This window comes from Monopterus albus, unplaced genomic scaffold, assembly GCF_001952655.1.
Source record: "Monopterus albus unplaced genomic scaffold, M_albus_1.0 scaffold15.1, whole genome shotgun sequence".
Taxonomy (NCBI): Eukaryota; Metazoa; Chordata; class Actinopteri; order Synbranchiformes; family Synbranchidae; genus Monopterus; species Monopterus albus.
Genome location: NW_018127895.1, coordinates 2,542,735 through 2,556,154, shown reverse-complemented (window position 1 = coordinate 2,556,154; position 13,420 = coordinate 2,542,735). Strand labels below are relative to the sequence as shown.

General features: G+C 40.2%; 1 protein-coding gene across 1 annotated transcript in view; it reads left to right on the top strand.

Annotated features, from left to right (window-relative positions):
- Positions 1-13,420, top strand: part of fbxw7 (F-box and WD repeat domain containing 7) — a 78,452-nt gene that overhangs the window by 4,462 nt on the left and 60,570 nt on the right. The window contains 2 exon segments of the mRNA XM_020591749.1: positions 4,075-4,323; positions 4,562-5,098. Coding sequence (XP_020447405.1) covers positions 4,075-4,323; positions 4,562-5,098 — 786 coding nt within the window.

The following is a 13,420-nucleotide window of genomic DNA, read 5'->3' as shown; positions in this document are numbered from 1 at the left end:
GAAATGTCATCTTTGTGTGTTTGCTGCACCCAAACATCAATTCACTGGTTTTTACAAGTTTCAAGAGAAGATTAGTTTGTATAACTGCACACGGTGCTATTCTGTAATGATTTTATCCTTGTCATTTATTTGGCAGTTTGCATCCATGAACTATGCTGCTGAATGTTGAGCCATAACATGTTTAGAAATTTAAAATAACTGTTTTCCAGTCACCATTGATCAATTTTTCAGCAAGAACACAAGAGCCCTTGGCAAAAAAAAAAAAAATCTGAGTTGAGTTATGTTTGTGTCATTTCATCGGCGTCACATTTTTATTGCCTGTCAAGTCTCTCCCTCTTTTAAACCGCTTGCAGTGGATTGAACAATAGTAACAACAAACAAATTTCATGCTGTGTTTAGGAAGCTAATTACGGAACCTCGGCCATTCCAGTAAAAGGCAGGGGCAACTTTAGCTATTCATAGCCTTCCTCTTCTCAGCTCACAGTAATGAACTGGCAGTCTCGGGGGGGTGGGGGGGTGGCTGTGCAATCTGAGATTCATCTAATGCTTACCACCACAGCACTGGGACTATATAGAAAAGAGGAGTAGAAGCATTTAAAAGACCAGTGACGTTTTCCTCAAGGTCAAAGCTGTGGGGTTGCACTGAAAATGATAAAATATTAACCTCCTAGAAATAGTTTCTCAGCTCGTATACTGCATCGAGGAGATCTGGAACAACAGCCTGCACAGCTGGTTCTTAATTTATCATAGTTAAGATTAGCTAGAGATCTCATTGCATTGGTGTATTTTGAAGCTACATTAGTTAAGATTATGTAGTAATTAAGACAAAAGTAAACTTATCCTCATACAGTGTGTTACCAGCAGTGAACTTTTGATCTCACATGCCCAATAGTAAACTGTCAGACAGATAAGAATTTATTTAGAGATCAAAGATGAAGCTGGAAAATCTGTGCCAGACTGCCCACCTTAGTGCAACCGCCCTTTTTCTAGCTTTCCCAGGGTTGTCACAATACTGGAATTTTTAACTTTGATACAGTACCTTGAAAAAAATATCGATATTCAGTGCCATTTTCAATGTCACAGGGAAAAATTGACACCTGATTGAGGACATAAAAGTTGACTTTTTATTTAAAAGGCAAGTATAACAATATTATAACATGACAACAAGGTACAGCTTTTCTTTTCTAGGCTAGTAGCAGAGAAATCAGAATGACTATAATAGACATTACCAATACTTTTTTGTACTTTCTTTGTAATTTTTCACATTAATGAAAATAATATTAGCTTAACTTTGAGAATTACAAATTAATGTTGGGCCAACAACAGGACAACACACTTACTGGGTCATTTTGTTTAATGCTACCAATTTATTTGTCAACCAAACCTGGTCGCAGCAGCTCGTCTGTAACGCGCTAGCATCACAGCAAAACCAGCGTTATACCACCATCTGTCATTAGCTTAAAATTCAACAGAACAAATGAGACGAGTAATTCACAATTCACAGAGTAATATGATGGGCAGGAACCGTGCGCTCAACTGTATGTTTTAACTGCCTTGTGAGACAGTGGCAAGCAGTCTTTGTTTGATATACTGCTTGATTATTTTCAGAATAGCCGTCATTTATTTGGTCCTACTAAACGGCACTGGCACTAATGAAGGCAGAGTTGGTGGTGTTGCATCAAAAAAGAAAACACTCCACTCTAGTACTTCTTTTTTTTACAGCTTGTTTTATAGCTGCACATAAAAAGCTCTTTGTTTGAGCGGGTCAACACCTGTAGACAAATGGGCCCCCTTTATCTCAAAACCAAATGTTGTTGGGAACCACTTCTGTACAGAGTACCTACACACTAGTGATCACATTTGTGCTCAGTTATGTGCATGACTTCTAGCATTGTGTCCTCCGTTACAAACAGAAGTCATTGATACTACAAAGTCTTAAGCACGGAACTGCTCTGGACGCTGTCTGCTCAGCCCGCTACCACTTGGACCAGACAGATCCACGGGTCACACATCCCACTTACCTTTATTTACTTAAGCCTTTTTTGCTACTTGGATATTGAGTCAGAAAAATATACTTTCTGTATTAGTTGGAATTGCTTTTGAGCACTTCAACTTGTGTCTTTGTGTGGTTTCACAATTCACTGAAGTGAACCAGGCCAAAGAACAGAAGACAGTGTCTGTGGAGATGTTCGGTCTCTCTTGGGCTCTTGTTTTACAGGATTGAACCACTTTGACTCTGACCAGTTGATCAAATAAAAAGAATGAATTCAGTTGACAATAAACACAAAGAACATTCCAGTGAATGCCTGGTACTCTTCATAGATCATGTTCATTAATACAAAGCATGACTTGCAAATTTAGTACATTCCTTGTACTCTTGTGTATTTTCTCATCCACTCTCAAGTTATGAGCACATAAAAGCTCAGTACATAAAAACTCATCTTCAGTCACTGCAGTTCTTGTTCTAGTCTTTGTAACTTTGTTCTCCTCTTTTTTCTTTTTTTTTTAACCACATAAACAGAGACTGATCGGTCCTTAGATGCAGCAATTAAACCAAGACATCTCGTGTCTGTGTAACATTGCTAGTGATTTATATCCAGATGGAGTGGGAGTGACAGTGTCAACTAAGATTTTGTTTCTGCCTTGATAGCTTTCCCATATAACTTTGCCATAAGCTGAAATCACAGATTTTCCACAGGACTCTACAATCTGTACAACATACAATATCTGCTATAATTAGACCATTTGTATGAGAAAGAAAAGGTAAAATGCATAAACGAATAAACAAAACAGCTTTAATGCTCTCTTATTCAAGCTGCCCTGAGTTAATTTACAGGGGCGACCTGTCAAGATGCAATTAAGCACTGCTACCAACTGAATAACATTGTATTTTTTTAAATTAGATATTAGAGATGTAGTTTGATATGGTGACATCATTCTGGCAGCTAAAGTACAAGAGAGAGACAGAGAGGCCAAAGTACATTCATTCATACATTAAACCAAAACCTTATTTCCTTTTCTGTGACTGGATTGATGCTCCATGTCGGCCAGTACCCTGACTTTAGATATCAGAATTGTTTATCTGGACAGAAAGTTATATCAGTGCATCCCAAGTAGTGATTGAAACACTGGTGTCCTCTCCATTAGCATGTCTGAGGTTTAGCCTGCGTGTACGTCTTCTTCCCAGTCTCACCTCTCCACCACCTCTGCTTTGTGTCTTAAGATAATAGCTAATAGCTTAACTACATATCGCTGCTTTGAAGCATCATATTATGTGCAGTGACCTTCCTATAAGCATATATGTACTAAAAGAAGCTTCAGCTCAAGAGAGTCGCGTTCACTGTGACAGATTAGCACCGTTGCTCGAGTTGGATCCTTGTCTGCACTGCTGCGTCTGTGACTCGGTGTCAGAAAGAAAAGCTGTCTTACTGTAAACAAAATCTGGATCCTGTTCTTCAATTCCAAATCGAATTTCATATATTCCAGAAGCGATGTGATGTTTATTTAGTAGGTTTGCCATCTTAAACTGGTAAATGCATAGCAACAACACATTGGATTTAGAAGATAAACAGGGTTTTCAGCTTTCTGAAACTAGTAGACTACTCGGATGTTAAGGACAGTTATTGGACAAGGTTCTGGTACATGTAAGCCATGTTTTCGTTTTGTATTTGACAGATTGGACTTTGTTTATTGGCTTTGTTAGAAGTTGGAATACTAGTAGATCTCAAGGCTATTCTGCCATCCGTTTGCATGCAAGGCAGAGCATCCAACGCTGTGTGATCTAAAGCCAAAAACAATCACTCCTACCATTTTTTTTCCTTGTCTGCTGCTGAGCGGCACAAGTGTGGCTCCCAGACCAAATGTTTAATGGCCTTTATTTTAATTTAGAGGTAAGAATAGAATATAGAGGGTTATTCAGACTTTGTGTTGGAGCAGAAGAGCAATTGAGCATGCATTAAGACACTCTATTCTTTTGCTTTTAGCCTCAGAAAAACTGTCTCAACAGAAGTGAACAGTTAAGATACTTTAATCATTTGTGTGTTTTTTTTTTTTTTTTCCTTTTTTGTCTTGCAGAATGTCAAACCCTTCTCTTCCTCAGACAGCCTAGTGAAGGTCCAGGAGGTAGCAAGCTGGCTTTTGGAAATGAACCAGGATCTGCTGTCGGGGGGCAGCAGCAGCAGGCGGAGTCGGGGGCCGGGGGGTCCGGCAGTGCGAGGTAACGCCTCCTCCACAGCCCGGGCACCCCAGCAGGCTGCAGAGGAGGGTGACGACGATGAGCACATGAATCGGGTAGTAGAAGAGGAAGGGCAGCTGCAGCAAAGGGTAAGGCCAACTGATATTCAAGTAGTTATTTTGTATAGGTATAGGAAACATAAACTTTTAGATTTAAAGTGGATTGTCGAGTTGTAAGCAGGTCGTATAATTGTGAAGATGTCCTGAATGTTGGCAACAAAATAGGAACTTTCAGGTAATTGTAAGTGCAACAAATGGAATTCATCGTCATACCTCAGAGACATTATATAGTTTTTCTTTTTTTTTGTTTGTTTGTTTTTGGTCACAGCCTGAGGCGTCGCAGGTTGATGGCGAGAGAGGACAGCCATGGGCGCCCAGCGAATCGGGAGCCAGCAACGGCCCTCGCGGGGATGAGGAAGGGGAAGATGATGAAGAGGCCCCACCAAACGAAGTGAACGGAGGGGAGAAAGGAGCCCGATGGATGTGGGGGGCACAGCAGAGACGACTGCGAGGTCAGCCGCTGGGCGAAGAAGAGGAGGAGGAGGAAGAGGAGGAGAACAACAACCACAGCAGCCACCAAGAAGAGGAGGAGGCAGAGGAGAGGACACAGGAAGGGGAGGAGCAGGGCAGGGAGGAAGAGGAGAGAGAAGAGGGTGAGGAGGAAGAGGAGGATGAAGATGAGGAAGAGATGGACCAGGACAGTGATGACTTTGAGCATTCAGCAGAAAGTGGGAGGGAGGAGGAAGAGGATGAGGAAGCAGAAGTGGAGGAAGGGCTACGGTCTCCCTCTCTCAGGAACAATACGTCTGCCCCCAATAACAACCTGGACTCTGGTTGTACACACCAAAGCTCTTCCAACAAGAAGGTAAGTCCAGCTCTTGTTTGTGGACCAGTTTTCATTGGAACTACTTTCTGCTGCAAACTGTTCTCAGTGAGGTCTGTGGAATATCCAGAAGAACAGGCACACTGTTACTGTCATCCTGTAGTGCTGTGAGCACCACAAACAGAACTTCACTTCTCTCCTTTGTATTTGTGTGCAGTCAAACATTTGATAGGAGAGATACTGTAAAACTTGGCCATACAGCACCAACACAATATGCTTCACTAGATACCACTGCACATAAGTGCAAAGCTACAAATTACAAGCTATGTTACCCGACCCAAGATAAGCAGAAGATAATGGATGAATGGATGGAAGCTGTATTATTTGGGTGAACTGATTCTTTTAGGATGTGTCTTACAGCAGGCACAACAGTTTCACAAGAGGTTTCTCACAAGCAGCTTTAGGTCATCATCACATAGCTACTATTTAAACTCAGTGTACTGCACTAGTAATGCATGGGTCATATTTAAAACAGCAGTTCCCTCTTGTGGCATAACTATGGTAGTACACTGCTCATTCATGCAGGGACAGCATCTTCCTAGTGGCACCTGATATTTAAGTTCTTAAAACTCCAGAATTTTTGATCACTTCTGTATTAATGGTAGAAGTGGCATCTCTATTGTGTAAATCTATTTTTAAATGCACAGAAGGTGTGACAGTGACAATGAGGTGACACTTTCAGCAGGTGAAGATTTGTGTTTCTTACCTCTGAGCTCTGGAGACAAATTAGTTGAAAATAGCAATGTTTGATGTCACACAGTGTGTTACCACTCTTGAGAATGGCAACTGTTTGACCGCCAATAAAACTAATTTGTCTAATTTTCCTCAGCTAAAATGAACAAGTACCTGTTCTCGCAGTAACCTTTTAAATTCAACATACTGACCACTCTCAGCTAAAAGAGATGTGTATGAGGTGACATGAAAGTGATGTGTCACTCCCAAGTGATCTGCTTTGATTGCACTATATTATTTATTTTAATGAAAGACATGCATATGACAAGTTAGGATGAGTGGACATGAGCTCTCCATCCAGGATCTCACCCAAACTCTTTTTTTTGTTGTTGTTATTTTCAGCACAAAGTGAAATGTAAGACATGGATAGATATAAACACTGCACACTGGTTGGCTGGTTGCATCCATATTTGTTTTAATACAAGGATGTGAGAACTGGCATGATCTCGCGGGATGTACAGGCTCATCTGGCAGAACTCTCAGTTGTTAAGTGTGTTGTCCACAGAGATTGATCAGTCCTTAGGTGTGTGCTCCTTCCTGACTGTCTAGGACTAAAGGACTAAAAATCTAAGCAAGTTGGTGGAAGCACTCATTAAGTGTGGCCTTTTCAGCCTTAGAAGGTGTTAGTCAATTGTTGAGTGTGTGCCCACCTTAAGAAAATGTTGACAATTACAGAAGTTGTACTTAAAATCCAGAGAATGGCTAAGTGCAACTGGCCATTACTCTAGTGCTGAGACTCCCTCACCTGAAAGCAGCTGAAAACATAATGAATGCAGACGCTTCCATTCCTTTGTGAATCAAGTATAATGCTAATACGTGAGAGATCTGAGCCTAGTGGCATCTATGGCATGTAGCACTGAAGTCTGCTTACATCAGACTAACACGTTGCTGAGACACTTTGTTGTTTGTTCTTTTAGCTTGTTATCAATTTACGTGGTCAGAATTCTGAGCATGAACAAGAAAAGCAACAACTCTCTTCCCATGCAGGCTTTTTTTTTTTGTTTGACACATTTGATTCACTGTAGATGGAGATAAAAGCTAATGCATTAATATAATAATAATACATTTATTGAAAATGTAATATGCAACACTAATTTATCATCAGAAAAAAAAAACAGTGAAAGCAAAGACATCAAGGGAGGCTGTGGATAAATGCTCAGCTGCCACATTCATCACCAGAGTCAATAAAGCAGCCGCACTACATGGTCACAACTGCAAAATTAGTGGAGAAACTGATTGATGATGAGTAAGAAGGAAGGCTCTTTATTTGCTGGTTTAATCAGGTGATGTATTTCAGAACTACTTTGGGCTGCAGTTAGTGATAGAGGAGTGACCACACAGTGCAAAATAACAGCCTGCTTGTGTATGTTGCGTTCATTCATACGATGTACAGAAGCCCCTTTTAGATCCTTTGAAAATTTCAAGCACATCCATGCTTCACTGATTGATCGATGATGAAAGCATTTGTCGTCGTGATTGCAGCTGGACACAGAGTTGTGTCTGATGTGTGTGTAACAAATGGTCAGATCTTTTTCCTCAGCAGCAGAACTAATGTGTTTTGTTCTTTGATGCTGCACAGCGCCAGTGTTTGGGTGTTAATGCTGGTGTCTTGTTTCAATATTGACTGATGACATGACTTTGTTGAGTACGTTTCAGTGGCCTTCACCCCACCTGTATTATAAAGGAGGAAATGGAGCCTGCCAACAAGTTTGTTTAGAAGCTTGGAAGGATATTTTTTAATTTGCGGTGTGTTTGCAATGCGTCGACAGGTTGGACAAGTGCAAACCCATAGTTCAAAAGGCGGCCACCGGAGCTAATTACTGATATCACGTGTCAGTGTAAATTGAGACCTAAAAAGGACCATGCCTTAAAAAGTACCAGTCATAATTTAGAAAATGTCGTAATGATGTAGTTTGTTTATTAGCCTCCATGGTTTATAAAGGTCTGGGGTAGCACCAGAGTTGTAAGAATAGCAGGATCAGTTCAGTAGATGGTGATTTTAATCTAGTAAATCTTTTAGTTTAATATACTCACTAAATCTGAGGAATCTGGACTAAAATGCATGCATTTGTTATTAAAATCTGTAGCAACCCCCTTAATCCAGTGGTTGCCTGCAAATCAGTGTTTCCCACTGAATAAGATTGTACTAGTGCTGTTCATCTTATCTGTCCTTTCTGCACCAGCTCTGCCACAGCAGCAGCATGTTGGCTGTTGCTCTCCTCCTCCCATAATGTACATCTCTCTCTTTAGTCATCTTTTCCTGACTCTCTCTTGCTCCTTCAGCAGTGCCAGTAAATATTGGTTTGCTGGTCACACTGGTCAGACTGATCAGCTTTCCCAAGTGTGTTTTTCAATATTCCTGTGGACTGAGGGGGCAAACATTCAGTGTCAGAGTTTATGTATTAGCATTAACTTTATCCACTTGCAGTGCAGCCCACGTACATCCGTGCTACAGTATATACAGCGTGCTGACCTCAGCGGCAGCTGTATTCTGATGTAAGCTTAGCGAGGCTTTCTATCTTGCTAATAACATATTGGAAGAGTTGGCTCTCGGTGATTGACAGCGTTGTGTTTAAAAAGACAAACAAGGAGAGGAAGAGCTGTTCACAGACTCTCTGTCGTTATGGTTGTCATGTGTTTGTGTGAGAGAGAAACAGAGCGGGGCACGGAGGGACTGAGCAAACACATACACCACGCACGGCACTACATTGAAATGAGATCTAACCTATTTTAAATCAATATGTGGCGATCAGTTTTGATGTTGTAGTTGTCCGCCACAAATAAATCAGTGTGTGGGCAACACTGCAAACATTCGTATTTTGTGTAATTTAACATTTATTATGTGAGCAGTGCTGTTGTATCATACAATCCCTTGAATACACCAGGGGGACACAGGGACCACTAGAGATTATAATCAGACTGTAATGGCCGTCAAGCTGCACAGTGAAGAAGTTTATTACTGTTGAAGCACATGCTTCTCAGTTGTTTCCTGTGTCATATATCATACCTGTGGTCTGAATATAGAATAATATTATTTGTGTCAGAGCCTTTGATGCAGATATTGCCCTTGCTTGTATTTGCCTAAATATAGCAGACAGTCTGAATTCACTCCTGTGTGCCTCACACCATGTAACACAGCTGTCAGACAGGCTCGCCAGGGCTTTAGTCACTGTAGTGGGCCAGCTGGCTTTGAATGTACACTTTTTGTTCAGCTGTGTGTCCTGTATGCTTGCTTGGTATTCGGAGTGGTGCAGAAAGAGCAGATTGACAGCTCAAGTAAGAAAAGTAAAGTATGAATCATTTTTAGAATATGAGGTCAGCAGGGAAAAATCTACTGTTCTATAAATTTGCAAAGGATTAAAAAACAATATCTTAGGAAGTGCTTTTACTTTGTAATCCTGTTTGACTTGTTCCCTCATTACAGTATTTATAAATCACATTAGACTTGTGAGAAACTCTTCAAAAACATGTATGTAATTCAGAATCATAGAATAGATGTGATCAGGTAAAACCAAATATTCAGGTAGACAATTTAGTAGAAAAAATTACCATAAAAAGGCTAAAGTACATAAAAGTGGCCAGTTTAGCCTAGATAAATAAATTCTGACTTAGTAATATAATTTATTTCAGAGCTTTGAGGGTGCAGCTGTATATAGCACTTTCCAACTTCAGGATTGCTAAGTGCTCCACAGTAAAAAAATAGAGTAGAAGACAGACTGTCTTCATACACAGATGGGTGGCAAAAGACAGCAAAAACCTAAATAAAATGAGTGGTCTCTCCCAGGATGACGGGCAGATGCGTGCATCAGTCTCAACATGCCCTCACCGCGGACAGGCTGTGTCCCTGAAGTCCAGGTGCTGTTGGCTCACGTCACCAGAATAAGATGTTTCAATTCCTCTTGTCTTTTGAGCCCGTGCCAGTGAAGTAATGCTCTGGGTCATGATCATCATTTAACCTTCTAAGTTCTTAACAAGCACCATGAATCAGTATTTATGCCATGCAGGCCTAACGGGTAAAGATGTTCTTAAGTAGAATCAATACTTCAATCAGATTACATTTAAACAGATGCCTCTCTATTCAAAGGCAAGAAAGGACCTGCATCACTTGTAGCCAGTGGACTGTAGCAGATGTTTACCTCTGTACGGTATTAAATTATCCCCACGATGGCAGGTTACCCAACATTGGTAGGTAAGTGTCAAACACTGTTAAACTACATCACAAAGAAAACTGTTACCGTTAAACTATTTAATGCCTGGTGTTGTAATTTGGTGCTATTAGCAAACACTTGACATTAGAAAATGTTTATACTATTAAAAACAGATGCTCTGCATGGAGCTGTGAATTTACAGTCACTGCCACTATACTACTTTTGGATTTGAATTGCTTTTTAAAACTCCTCAGCTTCACAGACAGAACAGCAGCCAAGCTTGAAACAAACATTTAAATCACTTTATTTTTGGGCTCTAGAAAATACATTTGATGAAAATTCTTCATTCATCAGAAGTGACAGATGTTGCTGCTTTTTAAGTTTTAGATTCTCCAAATGTAGAAATTAAATGTTTTACCTGTTTAATGCTTATAAAAGGAGGAAAAGGAGGAGGAAAAATGCTAAATTAAGGATAGCCAATTTTATTTGCTTGAGAGCATTAGACATGTTTTGACATTTTTACCAAACCAAAGCACATCTTTTAAGTCTTAAATTTCAATTGCTTTACTAAACTGTGACATGTTTATGCTTAACACTGCTCCTTGCCCTTCTTAGAATTTATTTTAACACTCACTCATGACCAGTGACTGGGGCATTATGTGATCTTACAGGATTAGATGTTTCATAATGACTCATCAGAGACCTTTGCTGACAAGTTGATCTGCAGTCATGATACGGTAAAGCAGGAGGGTACAGTAAGGGTCGAGTGCACTGGCAGTTACAGCGACATCAACACTGCCTGACAAAAGCATTGGGTTATAGACTAAAAGATTGGTGTCTGACATTTTAAGTTAAAAATGTATTGGAACAAAATGTCTGCACACATCTACACCCAAGCATCATTTTATCTGGAGTGGATGTTTCTAGTTAACTCCGATCTGTTTCAGTTGTTTATAGTTGATGATGACAGAGGAGGATCACACTTACTGACGAGAAATCACTGTTTACACAAGACCGAATGTCTTCATATCTTTTATTATTCACAGTTGCTCGAGTGTCCTTGTTTTTCCTCCTTTTTTTTGTCTTATCAGAGAACAACTTTTACTTTGTGAATACTGATGAAAGGATATTCACAGCGAGAGGCAGCTCGTTCTGGTGCCTGTGGGTTGATGGCCTTGGGGACATTATAACTAATACAAGGTTGAAAGGGTGAACTAATATTTTTTTGTCCTGGTGTTCCTGCTCTTTCGCTAAAGAAATCAGGACATGGAGTCTGAACTGTAAGCATATAAACTGAACTACTGCCAGTGTGCAGTAATGTGAGCAGTACTGCAGGCTGTTCTATATGTGTTGCCGTTTGACACAGGAATGACCGATGACTTGTCAGCCAAAGTGTTTTTACTTTAACAAACATGGACAATTTGAGGTAAATTCTGCAAATTATTTTCTGCACACACACATTACTGCTCACTGCCATCAATTAAATGTTTTTTTTTCCAAAGAAAAGGCAGCCTGCTTATTGTAGGTGGTGTCTCCCACACACTGGCCGTGTCACACAGCCAGAGATGAGCCACAAAGGACCAGTGTTCTCATCCTCCCACATGAACGCAACTAGTTTGAGTCACTACATATATATATAGATAGATAGATAGATAGATAGATAGACAATTTCAATAGAAACCCTCATTATATACTGATAACATCTCCATTTGTCCGTTGAATTGATCGTTGCTCTGCAGTCTCTGTCTGTGCAGCTTCTCTTTGCATGTGACCCAACTAACTAGGAGTCGCCGCTAGAGCAGCAGCGAAGACGTGATCTTTCACTGTAGCTGGTCCTTGCATTTGATGGATTCTTCCATACACGCTGCAGGCCCTGTGGCTGCTTTTCTTCTATGCTGCTGAACACTTTGTTTAGTGTTGTGCTAATTAATGTCAAACCTACCGGTTATTTAGACTTACATAATTGCCTTGGGTAGGCTTCGCTCAAAAGAAAAGGAAAAAAAACATGCAAAACAAGCCAGGCATGTGTGATGAAAAGAGAGTGCTGTTTTGGTGTTACATGAGTGTGACCGCCTCTCTTGCCTGCTCAGCACGTTTTCTTGTCAGCAGTGTTTCTGCTTTAGAAGGTAATGACAAAGAAACGTCGACCAAAAGGATTTGCTTTCTATAGAAATACAGTTACAGTGCACTTGCAGTCGCCTGTGCCATATCTGGGGAACAGAGACTGGTTAACACTTGTTAAAGCACTAGTCACCTTTAGTTGTGAATACTAGTAAGGATTATGCTGCTTTGACAATAGTGTCTTAAATTTCTTTTTCTCAGTAAACCTGCCTTATGTTGTTATATTGGGTGATTTTGTAGCACAGCATTGTTGCCCTAGTGTTTAACACCAGAGGGAGGCAGTGGTCCACACAGTACCCCCAGGCCTTTACCTAGTAATGAACTGTTGCTTGCCTTACATCGAGCCATGTGAGCAAACCTAGTGAGCATTTGTTTTTTTCTAGTGATGCCTCTGGTGTTTGGCAGAGGTTGTAGCTAGAGTATATTCACAGACTGATGTAGAGGCTGTGTGAGGAGTGAATGGGGGGAGGATGATTTAAAGTTAGTTTTTTTTCCCCCTGAAAACCACAGTTTTAATAGTATTATGTACTATATAGATTTTTAAAAAGTAATTCCCTACCTCCTCCTGCGTGTATGGTTCTACCATTCCTTTATGTTATCCATTACAGTTGTGGAATTTGCCTGACTGCTTAATATTAAGGCACAGTAGGAATATATTTTATGTATGATAGGTTATTTCATCAAGTTCATAAAAAGGTTTTACTGTTCAAATATAATATGGAGCTCTAAAATTGATTATTTGTGTCACTAAAAACCAGAAACCTACTATGTTTTCCCTGTTTGATAGCCTGGAAGTGATAGTGGAATACCAACTACTACTTGTATATTCTCATATAATAGATTATCATGAGGAACAAAATGATAGCATCAGTTTGCAAACCAATGCTTCTGTGTTTGTCAGTATAAACTAAATGCAGTCTATTTTGGAATCCTGTAGATAAGACTGGCTCCTTCATGCATTTTGATTTAATGCCAAACAAAACCGTCTTGCAGATTCTCCTCTGAGCTTCAGTGTTAATAACTCTGTATTACATAGGGAAGGCCTACAGTTTTCCACTTATAGGGCCTTTATCTGAAACCATGCCCAGCCATCTCAGTTGCATCAAAAAGCTGGGAAGGATTTGTTAAAGTTCTACACTGGAAGTCATTCTGACCTCTGGCACAGCAGCAGTCTTGTGGTGTATAATCAGGGATTGCAAACTTAATGACCAGGCAGTAATACTGCAACACAGTATTAAAAGTAAGCGGACAAAATAATTTGCCCCTGTAGTAACATTTTTATCGGTGTGTGGTTTTATTCCTG